Source organism: Harpegnathos saltator, unplaced genomic scaffold (genome assembly GCF_003227715.2).
Source record: "Harpegnathos saltator strain DR-91 unplaced genomic scaffold, Hsal_v8.6 scaffold694, whole genome shotgun sequence".
Classification (NCBI taxonomy): domain Eukaryota; kingdom Metazoa; phylum Arthropoda; class Insecta; order Hymenoptera; family Formicidae; genus Harpegnathos; species Harpegnathos saltator.
In genome coordinates this window covers 2342667-2365647 of record NW_020230531.1, presented here as the reverse complement: position 1 = coordinate 2365647, position 22981 = coordinate 2342667, and the positions used below count along the sequence as shown (strand labels likewise).

The window sequence follows — 22981 nt, the reverse complement described above, 5'->3', positions numbered from 1 at the left end:
CAATTAGTTATAATAAATAAATCATATAACCGATAGAGAGTCATTGAAACGAGTTGACGGATATATGCATTTTTCCGGTATCGATTTACCGTAATTTATATTAATTTACGGCATCTTTACTGATTCAAGCTTGAATTCAGCATTGCGATAATCAATAAAAATCAGTGTGATAATCAACGTGTTAATATAGAGCGAATATTATACAAAAGAAGGATATGAGAAGTGAAAATAGAAATATAAAAGTACGAAAAATGAAGATGAAAAAGGATAAAAAAGAAAATCGCCTGTGCATAGACGAAGCCGAAACAACAAGCAAGCATTATGAAACTATTCGAGAAGGTTTCCGGTCGGGATCGTTCCGCTATTCGCCAGAGTCCCACTGTGTTTTCTAAAGAAAACGGAATTATTCCGATCGGAAACCATTCTGAATAGCTCCGTAGGCTATCGAGTATAGCTCCGAATAGTGAAACGCTCGGAATGGCAAGGCGTGCGCTGATCTCTCGCACATGGTTCTCGGGCGAACACGTGGGTCGCGCCAAACGTTATTGGCCTATAAGCACGTGGCTGCTAAGGCGATCGTCGAAGTTCGGGCGCCCTCGGTCGTTGTCGCGAGTCGACGACCGACGGGCCGGCGGCAGTCGCGCGCCGGCCGCTGTCACGGGTAGAGGTGTGTGTTTATGTTTCCGCGATGAAAATTCGACCTCCATAGAGGTTATGTTTACGTGCACCGCCAAGACGACGCATGTCTTTACACGTTGATCTCTTTAAAAACGACGCGTCCGCGTGCTCTTGGGAACGTCGGCTTCATGATATTTCAAGGAATCCACGAGCTCTCCCTGACAGCGGATTGCATTAACGCACCTGACGGCTTCGGCGAAACCCGGTCAGTGAACAACCATTTGTTAACCTTCGTCGGTCGGTTAACCTGTCGATTAAGATCCCGATTGTAGTGAGTCTCAGTATGACATCATTCTTAATTCAATGGATTCTTTCATTTGGAGTTAAATTAATAGAATGCCGGATACGGAAGCGAATCGTGAAAAGTTGGAATCTTTCTCGACTGGAGAGGAAACGTTTACTTTAAAATTCGTTCGAGACGATATCACGATGTACATATTGTGCCTTTTCTCCGTGCTTATTGAAATACCTTACTTTTAAAAGATTGTGTGTATATATGTTACGTAAATAATATTCTCTGGAGGAATGAGGGGTGACAGTTTCTTACGATAATGATAATCTTCAGATTGCTGTACGCGAAATTTGAACCAAAAGACTCGCATACACGTATGCGTGAGTCATTGCAAAAGAGTGATATTTTTTTAATTATTCTTTTATATTTTTTTCTACAACAGCACACTTGGTTAATTACACAATCGACGCAAACGATGCACGTTCTCAATCACTTATTCCAATGTGCTATCCGAACTTCGTGTCACGATGCGGTTGTGTACGGTTTGTTGGCGAAATCGATAACTGCCTCTCGAGCCGAGACGAATTGTTCTCGTAGTTTAGACTTTACTGTCTGCCACGTGACTTGTCAGTAGAACGAGCCTTCCAATAACTTTCTTCTCGTTTTTCTCTTGCCATACTCGCAGTCGATGTAAATAATAAGACGTCTCTTTTCGACTTTCTATTCATTTTTACATGATTATTACAATTAGTTGTTAATTATATATATCTACAGAAAATAAATGTAATATATATATATATATATATCAAATATTAATTTTTTATATTCAGCACACAAATAAGCATGTGTGTGTATGTGTGATAGAAAAAATCACTGAAAATTTGTCTTTCTGTGAAAAAGCTTTCTATTACATTTGCTTTCCTACCGCTCGTACTAATATATTTATACTATAATAAACTATTGCAAATGCACTAAATACAGTCGACTGGCCGGTTAGTTTCGACAATGTGTTTATGAAATTCCGGAAATGTTGAAATATCTCAATTGCAAGAGTAAACTCGCGCAATGCTTCGTATTCCCTGTGCAGATTGTCTAATTGCTTTAATGCGCGATTGCATGCGTGAAAGGAAATTGAGATTACAGCTAAAGTAAATTAATGCAGAGCGACGAGTAATTTGTACCATTAACGGAGTTATGAATTTTCGATTACTCGTACGAGACTTGAAAGCTATGATTTAATTAATATACATTAAAGTGCTTTCGATAGATTATTCCTCACGAGCTTCAATAAATTAGAACTTTAGAAATGTTCGACGCACATGTTGTAGATGTGAGATTAAAGTTATGCTTATATAGTGCGTCAACGCGATAAAATATTTTTTGAGGATAGAATTTTACCGTCGCGAATGAGCATTATTATTCAATGCATATAACTCGTATCGATGCTCTATCGGCGCGGCATTGAATAAATACGTTTTATCATCGTGCATAGCGGAGTTAACTAAAATTTATAGCTCTATACGAGATTCGGGTAACAATAATAATTTTAGAAATGACCATTCGGCTCTTTTCGCACACGGGATGTTAAATGTAGTCGAAATGCGGACACGTAAATATAATAATAAATCGCGCGACAAGCAGCTACTGACATTACGTTCTATTTATCATTTCTTAAATTTATTAGTATAATTGTAGCTATAACTGTATTGCTGTGAAAAATGGATTATTTATATCCTTTGTGTTTAACAAAGGACTTGCATATTATTGCTATGTTTGACAGCGATTTTCTACTTTTGTTTATCAGTTTCTCCGACAATAAAGCGACCATAAAATCGATGAAGATGAAAGCTCAAATTTAATATATGCAGTTCGTTGTGGCTGTAATGAAATTACAGTGCAAATGAAATCAGATCATACGATTATATTTATATTTAAATAATAAAGTCAAAGAGGTCCTGATACAAAGGGATTTTGATGCAGGACGCGATTTACTAGTTGTAGATAATCCCGATTATTTGATGATATTTGGAAACAAGTTATGCATGATTAAACATTTTGCGACATCAAACCTGTCAACCGCACATATTGACAATATGATTTATTAATATCGATAATGCGATTGCGATTTGGCTGATTGCGACGTAATGATGTTCTAACATCATCTACTGATGATGTTCTAACTGCTCGTTACTAAAATTTCGAAAACTAACTATGGAAACACCAATGATAGCAGCAGGTTCAAGTCGTTCGTGTCGAAAGGACTGTTTATACACGCTGCGGACAAGCATTGCCCTTAAGTTTCCATTCTCCGAAATAAGAGAGGATCTATTTTTCGCGGTGTTCGAACGCGAGTGAGTAGATCGGAGCGGAGTATGCTTCCGAGTTAGCTTTGCTCACTCGCTCTCGCTGATGGCGGCCCGAACGATTAAATTTCACTGCATCGCGCCTTGAAATGACCGGACGAAGTTACGATACCGATATCCGCAGAACCGAGCACTGAATCGAGAAAATCGAGAAAAGGACACTGAACGACAGTGTGTCGAGACAGAACCAACAGAGAGGATCGAGGGCGCCCTTTATCGACTTTTTATCGTATCTCCGTCTAGATCGTGCCGCTTTAAAAATCCGCGGAATCGCGTGGGTTTCATATGCGGGCGGTTTTCGGACATATACCACTATCAGATTCACTCGATACCGTACACAAATACCGTCCTCCCGGTTATCGGATCGCCTGCAAGTTCGCCCGTATAAGCGAAAATCACGTTCTTCTGATAGACCGCGCGAGGTATCAGAGGTATCGAGGTAGGCTCGACGAACGTTGCAGTCGATCGTCTATTATCCGGCGGCATAATGAATCGACAGACTCGAATTCGCTCTAAAATGAGGAACGAACGGAGGAAATGTTTAAAAAAAGAGAAGAGGAGAAACTCGCTTGGTAAGCGTTTCTCCATTCTCTCGAACGTGTCGGCCCACGTGTCGGAGGCGAAGAAAACGATCGTGTTAACGAGAATTCCGGAAAAGAGATTCACTAGCGCGAGCCGCTTTCCTCCTATTTTCTTCTCGGAGGGTCGGCACGACGCGATATCGCGAAGATGTTTTAGTACGGTAGTAAATCACAAAAGGCTGTAGGCGGTCAACAGAGAGGCAAAGTGCGAAAAGGTAGAGAGGAAGAGAGATATATATATATATATATATATATAAACATATATATGTATTTAAAATACTGGTCCCTTGCCTCCCTATCTTTCTCTTTTTCTCTCCTTCCTTCCTTCCGTCTCTCTCTCTCTCTCTCTCCTTTTTTTTTCTCTCTTTCTCTCTACCGTTGAGCCGTTCCACTCGCTGACTTTTCGCCCTCCTCATCGCCATTTTCATGGCTCCAGCGCGCACTTCCGTGCGGCGCTTCTCTTATGCTATTAAGGCGTTTCCACGGTCACGACGAATTATCACCGAATAAAGCGGCGCGATTAAGGCAACCTGGACGCGACGTAGAACGATTCGGAAGAATTTCGTTTAACAGCCCCCTCGCTTCTACGTTCTCTCCTTTCCGTCTTCAAAGGGATTTTCCACCGGTGAAAGGGAGGGTAAAGTCGAAAAGGAGGATCGGATATATACCTTCTCTCCAGATGTAGGCGGGCTTTCGTCCCGCGACGTTCTAATTGCGAGATTACAAATTATTACGTTACGTCGCGATTCCTACGCGACTACGCGAGGAGGATTTTCGCACGTGCGCGAATTAATTCCCGCGGTGCTTTAATTACGATAACGTTTAATTCCTCATTCTGGATTTCTCGCGTCTCTCGCGTGAGAGACTCATGCTTTTCGGCGCGTCATATCTTTCTTTCGCGACTTTATTTTCGTAAGCTCCACGAGCGTAAGCTTTCAAGTAAGCATGCAACATTAGCGTGAGAGGCATAAACGTAAAAAGGGACAGAAAGTAATTTACGACAACGACGAAAGGAAAGATGTAACTCTTGGCCGAAAAGTCTTAGCCGGGAGTTTTAAATTAATTACATCTGAGAAATTGAAACGAGCTTCGTACGTACCGAATTCTTCGTCTCTGCTAGCGAAAGAATTACTCACCGCAACACGTACACCGTGGACTTCTCCGGGGGATTATTACTCGCCGTACAACGTTTCCCTTCTTCTCGCGACATTGTAAAGCTCGGCGCGGCTCGAATAAAAGAGTGGCAATTACTCAGGCCATAAGTCTGCGCCGGAAAATGGGAGTAAGAAACGCATTCCTCTCCTCATAAAGTCGGGCGAAAGGATCGTCGGCGCGCGAATACGTGGGATCCGCCAAAGTCATCGTCGTCGTCGACGTCGCCAGCAAGTCTGCGCGCGCGATTCGCCGGCGATGCGGCGAGAACGCGCGACATCGAATCGCCGCGAAACTAAAAGTCGTACCATTGTTCCTTCTAAACCGCCGCAGCGCTGTTGTGGAAACGAGTCGCGCGCAAGTTCCGCAAACTGTTCCCGTTTCGCGAAGAAATCGTGACATTGAATTAAAATCAAATAATGCGGACGTTGGCTGGCAAGCGCTGGCGCGCCGTCACCGCCGCCGCAAAAGCACAGCTCGGTTATTTCGTAATTTTATCGATTTATAAGACAATAACGGAGAGCAAGAAACGCCTAAGTGAGGATGGAATGCAAAGTTTGTTGAATAATGCGCGCGGTTGTCGTTTTGTTTGCCCGCGAAGCATAAAAGATGTATATCCTCGGAGAGGAGTGAGTGTTAGTTTAGTTGACGTAAATTGAAAACCTGCTCCGAGAGCGAGCCTAGACTTCTCCGATCCTCTGGAGCCGTAGTAAAAGTTAAATAACTAATACTTTGAATTAGTGCGCGGTATTATGGAAAATACAGCCGTCACACCTAATAATTCTGTTTCGTTGTGCTGCTGGTGTGTTTAATATAATTAAAAAATAACGTTTTCCTTTCTCTTTCCACTCACCCACTTATGTGTGCAAATTGGTCAAGTTTAATTATTAATAAGGTTAGTTTAATTAAGTTAAATTATGGAGATATGTTCGCAAAATGAGAATTAACTCCAAATATTCGGGACGAAATGCACATGCCACGTGATTCGCGTTTTGCACTAAAAAGTTTTTCCTCTCACAAACAAATACGGGATTTTATGAATGTTTATCATGTTTTATGTGTATACTCATACGTTTTATTTTGTACCACACAGTGGTATAAAGCTCGCACGCTACGCTATATATATTAAATGCTTGCGCTGTTTAGTCATGTAAATTAGTCTTTAAATAAATATGAAATATTTCAGGGGCTATATACTAAGGTGCAATATTTATAAATGTTTGATTGTATATAAGCTCGGAAGTTTTCAATCCCTTTCAAACAACACGTGTGTAAACGTTATGAATTTAATATGTTACGAATTTAATGAATAATGCAATGAATATTGATAATAACAATGAAGGTGAAACATCGTTGAAATATCGTAAGAATTCTCTTGTACTAGCACTCACATTTGATAGCGCACAAATTGTACGTCACTTTTCTCTTTTATAATCCGACAAAACATATGATCGAGATTAACCGCAAGATTCGGTTAAAATAAATCGTCATATTTTTCGCGCGAAATATTGAATTACATGCGCGATGACGTTTGCGAGAGGCGTCAAGTCACACGAGCTTAGTCGTGAATCCTTCAATGTTGACCGTTGTCCAAATTTGTACATAAAGTGATGCGAGTAACGTTATACTTTCCATTACCGTGAGATTCACGAGCGATACCTGCGATATATATACGCGATATGCAAATTTCTCAGCGGGCGGCGCTTCAGGGTTCAGGGGAGAGCGTCTCGTGTACGAGGCATCTCGAGAGCAAGGCGATGGTAACTGCTGAATCGGACTTTGGGCGACAAACGTTTACACAGAATGGTAATTTTTCGGCTAGTCGCAAAGTCCACGAGATCTCGCCGGTCGTAAATTGAAAAATACGCTTCGTGCGCGGTAGGACGTGTCCGACCTTTATGAATTTTGTGCGCGGCGAGCGGGACGAGCACGGCGGATATCCTGCTGCAGGCCGGTATTTCAACGTAGACTTTTAATTAACATGCTGCGTAAAAAATTAATTTCTCTTGGAGGAAGAACGCGGCTGCAATTCGCGGCTCAAGATGCGTTCCACACAGAATATATAATTTTCTTACGTTTGTTTACGCGTTTATCGAACACATTTGAGTTTAATTTCGGAATAGAGATTTGGAGGCTCGCGGTCGGGCCAGGTGGTGAGCGTCGAGTGTGTAAACGACACTCCGGTTAGAATTAAGATTTATTTTAATCGCTGCTAGAGCGGCCGTCATTGCGAGCTCTCTCGGGTTGACGTTATGTTTTGTGTTTAGGTAAATGCGTGTGAAGTGTGTCGAGGCATATCCATCGTAAACATAGTTCGTGCGGTAGTGTTCGTGTGAAGGGCCACCGAGAGGCCGCGGCGGTGGGTTTTCGAGATGAGCTATGAATCTGGGTTGCCTGGTAGCCTGTGTCTTCGTCCTTCAGCTGCTCCAGCTGCCGTCAGTACTCTACGCGCTGCCTTCTGTCGTCAAAATCGGTGAGTTTACTACTTGTCATTTTGCTTCAAGAGTCGTCTCGCTTTGCACGTTTCGGTGTCGCTCTTGATCGTTATATGCCACGAAACGACCCGACGAGGCGGTAAAATCACAAGAGAGAGGTTACATTATTTAATATCTTTTTAAGTTAAATTTTAAGTTAAATATTGAGAGAGCACGCGGGTAGCAGCACAGCGGGGCTGTTCCGTAGGAACAATGCACGCGTTTTTACAAATATAACATAGTGCGTGACTTGGTTTATATATGTAGCGGAATAAGGTAATTTAATTATTTCATACGTCGTTAAACACACCGTTGAACGCGTTGGATTGAACGTGTGTTTAACTTACGCTATTTCGAAGTTACACCTGAAGATACGAATTCGAGCCTGAAACTGAAGGCAGCGTGCTCTTCTTCGCGGCACTCAAAAGAAAATGGATGTATTTTGTTCACGTATGCGTCTCGATTCGCCCGGTATTATTTATTCATCCTCTTCCGCCGTGCTGCATCGATTTGACGTCGCAATATTGAAATATCATTTCCTACTTCTCTCGAAGCTGAATCATTCTGTATCGAGCGAAGAAAAGTTTGTCAAGCACGAGGGCGCCGGACTAGACGCGTGGCTTGATATTTTGTCCCGACACTTCCCAAAGATTGTTCCGTCCCCTCCCCTCGTTTTGCCGGAAACTTTGGCGTACCTGAGAGCCGCTTCTCAAACCTAACTTTTCTGAAAGTTTCGTCGCGGACTACGTTCGTCGGCGGCGTCTCCGACGATAATTATTGCACTCGGGAAACGCCTTGGGGCACGCGTGGGTCGCGAAATACTCTTTCGACTACGGCGATTTCACCTATTCTTTTCTTGCGCTGTTCCCACTTTCTTCGCATATTTCCCACTTTCTTTGTCGGGTAAAGACATTTTCACCAACCAATATTACTTCGCGCGAAAAACAGACTCACATGACTCATATATATATATTTTATGACGATAAAGAATGAATCTTGGTAAAGAGGTGAATTTCGATTAATGCAAAAACGATCAATCGTACATTTCTCGAGTGACACTTCACAATGATTTTTGATATCCCGTAATATTACGGTAAATACAACGTATGTTTTGTTAAATTGTTCACACGCAAAAATACATTTCAAGCGAAATGTAAAATCCCGGAGAACACCGCGTAATTCGCCGGTATCATAACGCGTTATCGTGTTTGTAGGCAATTTGCGAAACTCAATCACGTAACGCAATACCAGCCTGGAGAAGTTGCAAGTGGCACTAGTGGTGTTCTTCTTGTAACCATAGGGTAATAGAGACACGTCAGCTACTTAGCACATCAGATTACGGACTCATAATGCACGAACATCCGTTATCATGTTACTAATGAGACTCCGATGAGCTGCTCGATAAAAGCATCTTGACTAACTGGTATACTTACCTTATAACATCTCGTTTAGATAAACGAGGTGTCTTATTAAATGTAGAATATGTTTTTCAGCAATACGTTAATTAAAATCACACACAAAGTTTAAAGGTCCGCTCTATTCGATAGTTACCTTGAAAGAACAATTGAATATCTTGATTATTAAGCGCCGAGTGGTGATGCATCGTTTAACTCAAATGTTGATTATATCGCAACTTACGTACATGTGTATTTATACATTAATTATTATTCAAATTGTTATGCAAAGCCATTATTAGAATTTGCTTGTCTTCTAGCTTTCGAAAATTAAAAACCTTTCGATTAGATTAGCGACGAAGATTGCTGCAAATTTATAGCATTCCATCACTTTGCAGAAAATCAATAATTTTGACATTAAATTATTGAAACAGTAATTATTTCGAATATGTCAATATATCTGATTGAGTTTCGCGAGAGATTATGCTTCGGTTATATACGTATGAAAGAGAAATAATTTAACTTTATGTAGTAATTTAGACCGATATTCCTGCATTGATAGAGCAATAATTACAAAGCGTTAAATTATTTCTTATTAAAACATCAATCAGTAATTTTATTTGAAACTTCTCATGCCACGGGAAAGTATTTCCGAAAAAATCCGAAAAGAAATGCACATGTAAATATATATTCATTTCGTCAATAACGATGAAGTGAATATGCACTTGTACCATTTTATCGTGAAATAACTACCAAATTTCTGATGTGGTCTCCATGAATGGCAAGTAGCAATGAAATCCGTGTATTTAATATAGTTGTTAATTAATGTGCCCGGGGTGGAAGCGCTTATTGCTAGTCAGTTGAATTCGCTGTTAAATATGGATGACCAATGTAAATTATCGGTACTTCGCTTCACTGTACTAACGAATGTGAGATTGGAAAATATTGCAAGAGAAAAATGTGTTATTTGCAATTTTGCAGAAACAAATGTCATTTCCATGATTTTAATCATACATGTAATATTGATTCTGCTTGTTAACCGTGCAGCCGCAATTTAATTGGAAAAACCAAATATTCGAAAGCTTTTTTACATACCGCCTTGAAGGACGTCTTGATTCGCCAAGCGAACAACAGCATCCGTTAATATCCGACGGCAAGAAGACAAGCTGAATTCCACGGTGATGCTTTTCCTTCCTCTCCCGTTTTCGCGATAAATCGGTTAAATTCTCTCGAATAAAGAGACGATTCAGCAATTTACGCAAGCAACACATACATAACATGCGGTCCTGTAACGCCTGAAACGCGATATTTGTCTCGCGTCGTAACCTCTTGTTCCGCCTTTTCATTGAAATTGGATTTCTCGCCTTGAATGCCCCCGAGACGCCCATGCGCCGCACAACACGTAGGACGTTTAGACAGCGGGAACGCGAAAGCGGATACAAAGATAAAGGGAACATACGGATATAACTGGCGAAGTAGCGAGGAGAGATAATTCACATCATCCCTTTGAATTCTAATACAAACGGCTTGTCTCGTATCGCACTGTTGTAACTGCATCGATCCGTTCCTTATGGCGATGTTATCGCGACTTGATTGTACATATAGACAATTCTACAGAAAGACTAGTAGAATAATAATAAACGCAAAAGTATAAAATTTAGCAGTACGAATGGTAAGGGTTTATTTCTCATTCACGCACGCATATACATTAAAGTTAACTCTGTCTCGGCAGATTCAAATCTTGCGAGGGTTACTCGCAAAAGTGTCGCATAATATATTGAAAACTCGGAAACTCGATGCAGATGATTACGGACGATAAATTTTCTTGGTGTATCGTTGATCAAAATTCGACGTCAAATCGGTCGATAACCTCGCACGTGATAGACGATTCATTCAATCTGGAGTAGCCTTACGTAACAAAGTACCTCATGCATAAATAAACTCGGAATCTCTGCAGAACCTTTAAGTGAAAGTAATAAGTAGCGTAGACAGTGATTAATTGACAACGGAAAGTTTCCTCGATCAAACTGCGCTGCCTGACCTAATTAACGTCCGTTAATTTGGATGGATAAATAAGGGTGGAGAGTTCATTGTTGTGAAAGGTTCATTACGATAAATTGTGTTCTCTGCTTACGTTCCCTCTGCTCTTCGGGATATCCGGATTGACAAAGGACACCGTCGTCGGCGTCTAAACGATGCTCGAATAAATCGCTTTTATTAATTAATTAACGTTGCGAGGATAGATCGCGCTGCTTGATTTTGACATCTCGAACATTGCGGATACAAATGGCGCTTTATGTGTTTCCGTGTGGCGAATTTTTTCATATTTATCTAACTGTTGGTCACATCGTTTGAATCCGGCTCAAATGGAATGTTCAGTCAGTTTCTCGCTATTTCTTTTAGTTTCGCCCATGCGCGCATGCCATAAAGTTGGCAACACGCGAGTCCTCCAAAACGCAGAAAAGAACTATGTGAAAATGCAACTTTCGACTATCGCACTCGACCTAGTTCTCTCTTCCGCGTGCAATGGGTAGTTAATATTTATCTTACGACGAGAGTAACCGGTGGAAAACATTACGACGCGTGCAGAGATGTACAGCTGCCAATGAAAATTTCGTTTAAAATGCTAGAAAATTCGCCGTTATTTCAAGCAACGGTCAGTCGCGAGTGAGCGAACATGGCAAATTGGAGGCAAGCATCGACACTCGTTTATTCGATATACATCCTCCGGCTTTGCCGACGGATTCTGTCGGCGGGAGAAAAACATATACGTTGACGTTCGCAAAGCTGAAAGTTGTACGCGCGGTTTGCGAAGCGCGCATGGAAATTATTTATTCGGGCAACAGTTGTAACGGAGGCGAAGTCGCGTCGGCGAAGCGTCGCGCGAGTCGTTCTCAGTCGAAATCGATCGAACCTGTGCGAAATACGAGTAAAAAGAGGCGTACGGAAATGCAGGAAGTTCACTGGTTAATCGTCCGTATTCATCCTTTCAGTAAATCTTCCGGGCGTGTCTAGCTCTCTTTTAAAAGGAAACGAAACGAGCCGAGAGAAGGGACTTGGAGCCGTTCGTGCATGCTCACCATTCATCTGCGATGCGAGTTTCATCCACGAGAAATTGTAACATAAAAGAAGTTTGCTCTTATACCGTGACTTACGTTTCCGCCGGCGCTTCACGTTGGCGCACGCCAACGTTGCTTAATAACCGTCGCAGCTCGCCGATACGGCTGATTCCGGATGTAACACTGGTACTCGTAAATTATTCCCCGCGTCGACGCGCACTCGCCTTCCTGACTGTTACGGACAATCAGTATATCACTGTGTTTCACCGCGCTACCCTCTTGTACTTTCAAAGTTCCAGCGCGTCGGTCGAATAAAATCTGGCGAAATGTGAAGTACAAAAATATTTCATAACCGTAGATGCGGAAATGCAAACGCGTCGGGCTGGTCTCCTGCATTTTGCACGACGCGCATACGTGCGCGCGTATCGAGAGAAAGAGAGTTCATCTGTTACGTGAATACCGTGTACTCGAAATCTTTGAAGCACTTCCACGACAATATCGCACCGCGTTCTGGCGTATATAGCGTTTGTCACGCTATAGAACGAGAGAGGAGGGTGTCTCGGAAAATCCGGCTTTTCCCGTGGGCTTCCTTCTTCCTTCCTCTGTCAAGGGCGAGTGACGAAAGAAGAGAGTGAATAAATGGAACCGAGTAACTTCCACAACAAAGGGGACTCCCGACAGTTCTTTCTTTCTCCTTGCGTCCCCGTGGTAAATCTTAAAACTCCCAGCATTCTTTGTTCTTCGTACTTGTGAACATCTTGCTGGTTTAGAATTTCATCGTTCGGCCGATCGTTTTATTTCTCGCGCGTAGGTCTCGGGTTTTCGGTTTAGTCATTTGCCGCACAATGAAGTTGCGAGAAAAATCCATCGTCGATCAAACCGTATAAATTACATTAAGTGATATAATTCGCAGCTTAGACGAACACGCTATTTGCTCTTCGGATAATCGCGAGATTCAAGCTACAAACTTTTCTAAAGCATCGATTCCGTTTACTTTAGCCGCGTGGAACGTAGCGACGAAATAAAAGCATTATCGTTCGAGCCTTTCATCTTCGAGGGCGTATCGAATCACCAGAAAAATAAATCGCACGTATGAATCTTATTATTCTCTCGAGAAGCGAACGAGATATATCGCGCGATGTTTGCAAGCGTTTTATCCTCAGCGTCCCCTTAGATGTCCGTCTATCTATTTTCGATCATTCGTTTTCCTATTTTTGATTACATCGCTACGCACGAGCGTGCTCGTTCTACTCCGGTGAAAAGTGAGGTCGGCTACCCTCGACTGATTCTACACGCTGTAGGAAATCAGACTACTGTGGTAACGCAATAAGAGACCTGGGAGAGAGTAGACATATATACATATATACATACATATATACATATATATATATATATCCATACATACATACATACATACATATATCATGCATGCAACATGGATGTACACACACACACACACACATATATATATATACATACACATGCATACACGTGTGTGTGTGTGTGTGTGTGTGTGTCAAGAGAAAGAGAAAGAAAGAGAGAGAGAGAGAGAGAGAGACAAATAGAAGACAGCCTTGGGGAAGCAAGGGACGAGCGAAAGAGTAGATACGACTTCGTGGCGCCGCGAATATCAGTATCTCGAGAGTTTTCCTTCCTAGATCTCGGCTTTATCCTGCGCTCTGTGTAGTACTATCAGCGTAATATCTTCCCCGCAACTTAGCAACGCGTTACGTACTCGTTTAGTTTGCATATTTCATCACGATTAAGAAAGTTAGACGTCCAATTAATGCTCGGCCGCTTGAATTCGTGCACACAAGGAAATCCTTAATATTCACTCGCTTAATTCAGTTAGCGGCTTGCCGCTATTAGAATAATTAGCGTGGAAAGTTAATCTCACACTTGTTTCCGCGAAATCGCGCGATTATGTAGAACTGCTCGGCCAAGTTCATCATCTTGAATGTGATTTGTACAATTTTATCTGCTTGAAAATATTTCTCACTAAAGGATTTTGCTCTTTGCTCTTTCAAACAAACGTTCCATTTTAGAGATGCATGAAATCGAGCTCTTTTGCAACTAAATATTGAAAATATCTGTATTATATTACCTTTTTCATAAAATATAAATAATGAAATATTGTGCCATTGTGTGTTACATGATAAAATAATTATATTAATTTTATTACTTTTTCAATATTATTTTAGCGAAATATATACAAAAATATTCAAAGATACTTATTAGAAATAAGAACAAATATTTTATAATAATATCACGAAATATTTCAGTAATATGTCCATATTATATTTTATACATATCCAATTTTGTTATCATGAACTGGGTAAATATTTCTTCTCAATTTATCGGCGAATTTACGTTTATTAAAAAGAAATAAAGTCGTGAATAAAAACATCTGGACAGTCCACACAGTGTTTAAAAGATTGAATTCCATTAATTTGTCATGAATAATTGCTACTTTAATTTCACGATCGACAATATTTTCGACGCAGCTCCGATATTCCGTCATTCGATGGGATTGTGTTCCGTGTGAATTTAGCGAACTCGTCGGACCATGCCTGCAAAGACATCCTTCTATTGAAGCGCACAGTGGAAGATTCGAAAAATCATGGAAATCGCTTAGCGAGTCGTGAGACGGCTGCAACGAGTCCGTCCACCCCCGTGTACTACCGGAAATAGCTGTTGGACGCGGAAGAGCGCCGTAAACAGAGAAACGCTCTTAATAATTCCGCGATAGTTCCTCCTAACGGAGATTCTCCCTCGCCTCGTCCTTCTCGCTCATGCACTCTTCCTGAGAGTTTCCACGTACCCTCGATCACCTCTCAATTTCCTCCTCCACTTACTTTGCCTGGTCTCCATGCTGCATTCTGTTCCACGGCTTCTTAAACTCCGAGATTGAAACGCCCGATCCGAATCGACGATCGGCTGCGAACTTCCGAGACACTCATAACTCATAAGTATTTGTTCTCTTCCTGACTCATCCGTTTCCCTCGCATCTCCGCGTCGCTCGTCGGCTCGCGCGTTCGTTGCCCTTTACTTGTATCGAGACGAGAGACCGAACGTGCTCAGATAGGGGTCTACGTCATTATTTTGTCAATTTTGACTTGAGGGCGAATGATGATGTAGCCGTGCGATCAATGCGCTTTGATGGGAAAGAGCCACTGGTTGAACAAACTTCAGCGGTTTAATGAGATTGCGGTTGCCTACCTTTTCGTTCATTAGTTACGTTTGCGCCCGTAACTTTCCGGAACGACGAGGTTCCGACGAAGACGCCGCTTTCTCCGTCGCGAAGTCCTCGCTAGCGAAATCGGGATCCCTTTGGAAAGTCTCCGAGTTGCGTTCGTAGTTTACGCACTTCAATAAATATCGTGAAAACCCATCGATCTACTCTGCGACTGCCGGCGACTCATCTCTGCGGGCCGCGAGTGAGCGGAGTCGGTACCATAGTGGAAAAAATAATATCCGGAGAAGTCAGTAAAATGTCGCAAGTTCTCGGGGACGCCCGTATGTGTCGTAATCAAATAAGTTTTCGTTCCTATTTTTTTCGGTATAAACTTCGTTTCAGACGCTCGAATTCAATCGCAACGTGATTGCAACGCCTCTCGGCTGCTAGTCGCCGCTAGTCGTCGGGTTCGAAGTTCCGTGTTTGATAAGCAGTGAGAAATTGAGAAAAACGCCGCTTTTTCGATGCATCCGTCGTTACTGATAAGGGTACCTCGTTCATTTCGTGATATCGATAATATTTACAACTATTGGTAATTTTTATCTTTCCATCGTATATTTCGCATAATACCCTATCTTGTCACTATTTCGAGATAAGGAGAGTATACCGCTGAGAGCGCACGAAACTAATGCCGCTGACGACACCAGACATTTCCGTAAACGGCTAGGAGAATCGAGAAGGCATGTACTAAATTTGTCGCTTACTGAGTTTTTTCCTGATCTCACGTAGCATTTCTTCTTTCTACGCGAGCAAGTCGACGACGCCGACTATATTTTGAGAATAATTTTTCAAATTGTCTCCTCCGTTTTGCATTGTATACAGCATATATTTATAATAATCATAAACCTTATAGAGGAAAATTTATCGAGAATAATATTTTATTGCTATTTTGATGCGTGCGATTTAACTCGCGCAAGATGGAATATATGCAATGTGAGCTGAAATCCGCTGGAATTCGCGAAGCGTTGGCGGAAGAAAAATTGCAGTGGCGATGGAAAGAAATGGTTGTAATATTGATGATACAAATGTCGAGAGTTTGAGAAAAAGTGTGTGAAAGAAGGAAAAAGAGAATGAAGGGGGAGAGGAAGAGAGAGAGAGAGAGAGAGAGAGAGAGAGAGAGAGAGAGAGAGCACAGGGTAAAAAAGTGTGGTGTATAAGTGGATTGTAGGATCACTCGTGAATGCGTCCCCGTAGAATTTGAAAATTGCATACAGTCCCTAGTCTTCCTGAGGTATCGGTCGAACAATGAAATATTTGTCGATGCCAGGGAACGGTGAGGAAAGTCCAGAACTGTCGAAAGCTGTTTTTCAAGTTACATTCGGGCCAGGAATAAATCGAGTCGATACCGCGCACGTGTTTGAAATGTTTCTCCAATAGGAAGACAACAGAGCAACTGTTGCGAAACTCTTTTAAGTGTCCTTTACGCGCCATGCAACCGTACATTCGAGATATTTAAGCAACCGCATCGTTTAATTATTTCTATCGATTTCTCCCGTTTTAACATCTGCCGAGATTGAGAGGAATCGTGTTGCTGCATTATTCAGAATCATAACTCAGACTCATAACGGTCGAACGAATATCTACGCGGCGTATCTATGTTCCCTTTAATCTTGTGCTCATGTAAGAAGAAATAACGTAGATCAGCGAATCCTCTTCGCGAGAATCATACCTTCACGAGTGAGAAACGATGAAATGCCGCGAGATAAATGTTCCGGCTCCAGCGTCATGTGGAAACTGTCTTCACAGCCGCGCGAAATCGCAAACTTTTGTCGTGGATTCTACCGAGTTCAATCGCAATGCGTAAACAAATGAATTCTTCTCGACAGAAAAATAGCTCGACGAACTAAAGCGATATCCTCTCCCCGGAACACACGAACGTTCCTCACGCGTTCGGAAAATCAGTAATAAAATATTTGACCCTCGAAAACACTTGACACGAATGATGTTAACAGCGGCGGGCGTTATTCCGCGTTAGCCGAGTATGCAAATTTGCACGCTGACGCCGATGTACCTCGTTTCATTGTGTCTTCCCTGCCTGGTGAATAGAAATGGATCGCACCGGTCTCATCTCTCGTTCTTAACCCCGCGGTCATCCTGAATAGGCTGGTAACCGTGAATAGGGCGGTTAAGATACTTCATCAGATACCACTGACCTCCCGTCAATCATAACAGTCCGTCGGCGGTTCGACTGATGGATTAGGGCCATTAGTATCATGGATCGTAACTGAGATTCCATAGTGATGTCTAAATTGCCTAAATATTGACCATTGTCAAACAATTATCGCGTGGAATAAGCGCATTCCGATCAACATATGATATTTATTTCATAGGGATATCTATGACTGCACTTTAACGAACTGGAAATATTCCGTTGATGACGGATAAGTCATCTGATGATGAATTTACTGGTGTGTTTGATTTCGATCGAAACTAGTGAAACATTTTTGGAATTGATACAATATTTGACGCTTGTAATTTGATCACCTAAATTTTGCACACTCCCTATTGCATATTTTACAATCCTCGCGAATCGTTCGTTATATACGTAAAAATTGCTGTGTTTTATTATATATCTATATCGCATAATATTTGTTTTTTTTCGTTAGAATCCGCGATATGAAACAAAGTTTCGATTCCCGTACAACGGGAGACAAACGGTCTGGGATCTTGTCTAAAATACAACCTGTCGGCTTATCCTGATCGATCGCGGCATTTTCCAGCATTGCCAAGGCCCGTCTATCCACACGAAAAAAAGTCGTGTTCCCGCACTAACGGTGGCTTCATTTTTTTTTTAGCGTACACGGAAAAAATTCTAGACGCACATTCGGGAATTCGCTCGTAAACACGTCGGTCGACAATCTCTCGTGGTTCTTGCGAAAAATCCGAAACATGTTCCCGCGGGAATAAAGTCGCGCGCACGCGATAAAATCGCTAACACGCTGAAAATGTACTTCGAGGTGTGTCTGTAAAATTAGTCTATTTGTTATAGTGGAATAGCGTCGTTTATCGCAAAATTTTACGAGCAACGTATGAGAAATGTGCTAACGTACACGACGAGCATTAGTCTCAACCCGCTCGCTGCCACCCGTGTCTTCGGAGAATTTTGTACTCTAGCTTTTTCTACAACAGAGGCCGAAGTAAGCGTTCTAACGTTTCGCAGATCATTCGTGATCGAGCGTCGCATAATATAATGATAACCTTAAACATCTGTGTACACTGTATCGTGTAACGTCGCCACGTAATAACGCAAGAAACAATGTTTCCAGATGTCACCAGAGGTCGGAATAAATTTTATTAAAACGTTTAGCGCACACACACACACACACGCACGCGCGCGATACCGGCCGCATTTAGAGAAGTCAGTTTGACGATAAAGCTTCGTCTCACCCATTCGTCCGCCGTAACAAACTGGAAGCGGCAATGATGGAGCACCACCGGGGGTGTAATGAGAGCTATGCGCGAGGGTCATAATGCGATTACACCCGGGGGCTTCAGCCAACTACCCCTGAACCCATCAGATTTCCAACTAACGCTCCGCACGGCCTCACGTCAATAGTCACTCGAGAGAATCACTGGTCAAGAAAATAATATTTGTCTATTTTAATGTATGTTTCATTCTTCTTATCTTTTCGTCATCGCTCACTTTTGGATATTGATTCCGCGTCAAGGACTAAAATTACTATCAAATATTAACAGTCTTTCACTCCGCAAATTATTCGCTCAATTATTCCCTGTAGTTTCGAATAGAGACGGAAAGAATCGATTGGTGAATGTTATTGTTGAGCATTATGCGCGGGATATAATTTCGTTACAACAAACTTTCGACGAATATGTACGCTCAAAGCCTGCTAGACAAATAGACCCGAACGCGTCCTGAAACTTTTTCTTGGAAAAGCGCAGCGGAGCGAATCTATTTACTTATAGATCGAGAACGAAGTTGGAAGTGAGGAAAATCTCTGAAAACAGACAATTTTCTTAATGCCCCTCTTTAACTTTCTTTCTATCCATTTGTGTCCCGTACATTGTATGAATAGTTCGAAACAGGGAAAACTCGAGTCGGCACTTTCTTGTTCGCAGGACAATGCCCGGTCCTTCGATCGAAATGAAATCGTGCATTTGCGTTATTTATATCTTTCATTTGGTAATGCTATCGTTCTTCCGGTGTATCGAATGGATATTGTTATTTTAAATGCACTTTGAGGAATTTCGTACTTTCGGGTAAGATTCGCGATATTAGTTTCCACAAGTTTCCCGCTTTGTTTCAAGCAGATTATTAAAGCTTTTCTTTAATCCATGACTATAATTACAAATTATATATATATATATATACATATATATGTGTGTGTGTGTGTGTGTGTGTGTGTATGTGTGTGTGTGTGTGTGTATGTATATATATATATATATGCGTTAACTGCGAAACTGTCACATTTTATGAGCTACTATTCTCTAAAATATGATACGTGTCCTCGTGTAATGTGGAACGTTAGTATAAAAATAACGCGGTTTTTCGTTTTTCGAAGAACATATGATGTGCACAGTTTAAGAGAACCCAACGTAAACGTAACGACACATGGCGATCTCATAGTATATTACGATCCACACATGGATCTAAACCGACTTGGCTGAAAAGAATAGTAAGAAACATGTAGTAAATATTTTCCGAGATACATCGTTCTCTCTTGGTGGATACTTGGTTGGAAATGTTCCAATCGTGAATTTCGTACGTTGACTTCCGAACGTTCTTTCAGTTGAGGCGTTATCATTACAAATGTAAGTGCATCGCTAGTATTCTCTTTCTCTCTTTGTCTCTTCCTCCCTTTCTATCTCACTATCTTTCTCTTCATCTTTCTCTTCTTCTTCCTCTTCTTTATCGTTCGAGTTCGACAGTCTTCCTTTAAAGTTTTCGCCGTCTTTACTCAATATTTTATCTCTACGACGATGAATTCTGGTGATGAAATAACGTATGATTATCTCAAGTAACTCGATATACATCAGGAATATGTAACAAATATGTACTGAGAGAGATGTGTTTTGCTTAGTGCAAGATCATAGCTGCCTGGGGTTGCGGACAGGCAGAGACTAATGACAATATTAACTCCTTGGTGTACGACTGCCGGAAGACCACGACGCCAAAATATACTGATAATCTCAGATAAACATCCACCGTTCTCACTGAGATGGGTTCGTTAGTACGAAATTGTTTCCTCTATTATTTGAGATAATTATCACACCAATTTAATGTCAACTCTCGTTGGGAGAATTTATTATATATATATATATGTGTGCGCGTTAGTGACTGCAATTACATCTTGAGAATCGATATAACGTAAGTGAGATACCCGGAAATTCATATATCACTCCCAGGAGCTTATTTCCTACATCTTCAGGTTGACGTTCTCTATATCTTCGCTAGATAAAAAACATATATCACACCCTAGTGATGGATTTGCTATCCCGCTTGAGATGACCTTTTCACCGCTATGAGTGAGGCATGCGTGTCTTCGCAAAATTCACCTGAAAGATGAATTTGTATAGTATGTACGAGTATCTCTGAATTATCTCACGTGACACCACGAGGATAATCCCACAGTCTTCCTGTTCCTTCCTGTCTTACCGTTCCGCCCTATCTATCTTTTATCCATCGGCATTTCTTTTTGTAATCGAGGAAAATCACGCAAAGTACCCCGAAATTTTCTATCTTTCGAATACCCGGTATATGTCGCGATACAAATTGTAAAACCAAAAGGAGTTAAATACTTTCGTAACATTATGTATACATTTTATTTTAATCTTTTTGTTCTGTGTATAATTGTTTAGTTTTGTGCATAGACGAAACACGATAAATTCACACCTAGCAATTTACCAAACTTTGTCTTTTAATGTAAATTCGATCGTCATGCAAATAAATTCGTTATTAATTGGAAAACGTGTACCGGTTTTTTTGCCAAAGCACTGTATTCGTCTAGAGACATTATCATCGTTCGTGGTCACTGCATACACATCGTACAGCTGCAAAGTTTGCATTGGTGCGCGAGACCAACTACATTAATCCGGTACCAAGCACATATTGCATTATTCAACGCTACATTCGCCCCACTAGTTTGAAGGTGCACGTTAGTTTGCCGGTGCAACGCGTTCGGCACAATGCCGACAATAGTTTCCGACGATTGAGTCGCGATCTGAAACTGCGGAATTATTCACGGAGCGTTTGCTTCGTGAACATCGCATATAAGACGCGAACTACAATTTAAAATCCCACTACCATATCACCGTTATATCGCTATCAATTACATATCAACGATTGATAGTCCGTTGTGCAATTTAATAATAATTATTTATGCATGAATATCGATCTCTCGTTATCACGAGATGTTTCATCAGTCGAAGACGTCGAAGGAACATTGCAGTGTTGGAATAATGACAGAAATTATCGGTGATCGATCAAACCGTCGCGAGAAAGATGCGCAGTTTAAGGAAGAAATAAGATCGAAGTGCAGCCGAAGAGAAATTTATTAACTTTCATGAAGGTGCAATTTTTTGCGTTTAAAACTCCGTAGCTTGACACTTTCATATATGATCGATTGATATTTTTCCACCACCTGGAAAGTGATATTGAAGCTAACCTATCGAGATGAAAATTGTCTCGAGAGATTGTCGCATGTGTTTGACGTATATTACTTTAATTAAATATGTTTTAGTAACATATCGTATATATGTAGTAACGGGTCAATTAAGCGATGTTAATACTGATGTGTGAATTTGAGAACGTGAGAAATGTTTTCGTCAAATTAGTCTGCTCTTTCTCTCTCTACTCTTTCTCTCTTTCTCTTTGGAATATAATAAATATATCAATATAACTTTGATAATAGATACGTCACATTATATTATGTGGTATCCAATAAACCACGTAAGTGGTATCATCATAAGTTGAAACCATCAAATGCGGTAACTCGAAAAATTCGCAATGTCATGCTTCCAGCTCGGAGTTTCGCGAAGCAGATCCTTTAATAGCATCCTGTGTGTATATATATATATATATATATATATATATATAAAATTAATTTCCAGCGGAAAATTGTCAAAAACGAAGAAAATTGATCGCTCAGCTCTACGGAAAGACCATCGTTTTATGCGGCACAGGGGCTTCCATAAATGAATTACGGCAACTGGTCACCGCGAAGAACGCAGGAACGCCGATTGTCGGCCATTAATTCAAATACCTCGCTTTCTACCCCTCCATTAAATTGGCGGCCGACTTTCTCTGCAATTCACGACTAAATTAACTCGTCGGCACTCCGACTTCCTTCCGTTTCTCTTCCTCCTAGATTCTTTTCTGTTAAACGAATCAACGTCTCCGACGTCCTCTTCTATATTCCCATTTGAAAATATACAGAAATCCGCATTTTCGTTCGTTAACCGGCAGAATTTCCGAGTGTTTTCAGAGTCAACAGAAAAATCATGCACGGATAGTTATCTCGTACGCGCGTATTATTATCTCGTTACATACCCCGAAATTCCGTATTCTTCCGAAAGAAAAAGTTGATGCTACATTCTGGCTTGTTAAATTACCACACTTCAACTACAAGTGGTATGATGTTCTTGTCTTCTTGAGAGATTTCTCTTTCTCGTGAAGTCGCTCTCTCTTGACTCGTCGATGCGGACGATATCGTACGTGTTCCAGCTCGTGTGCCAGTATTCGGACTCGATTTATTTGGATCTCATGCAAAGCATTTTCGCGAGCAGTTTCTTTTAGGTGCGAGCTCGCCCGTGTTAGAAACAACAGATTGGAACTTAGAAAACCCTGATTCCGTAT

At 41.3% G+C, this 22981-nt stretch overlaps 1 protein-coding gene across 4 annotated transcripts in view; it reads left to right on the top strand.

Annotated features, from left to right (window-relative positions):
* Positions 1-649: 649 nt before the first annotated feature.
* LOC105189613 (glutamate receptor ionotropic, kainate 2) overlaps positions 650-22981 on the top strand; it is a 143155-nt gene continuing 120823 nt past the window's right edge. For all 4 annotated transcript variants that reach the window (XM_025305343.1, XM_025305344.1, XM_011151838.3 and 1 more), the window contains exons 1-2: positions 650-883; positions 7274-7479. In XM_025305343.1, the coding sequence (XP_025161128.1) occupies positions 7386-7479 (94 nt within the window). In that variant the 5' untranslated portion in view covers positions 650-883; positions 7274-7385. The remainder of the gene's footprint in view (positions 884-7273; positions 7480-22981) is intronic.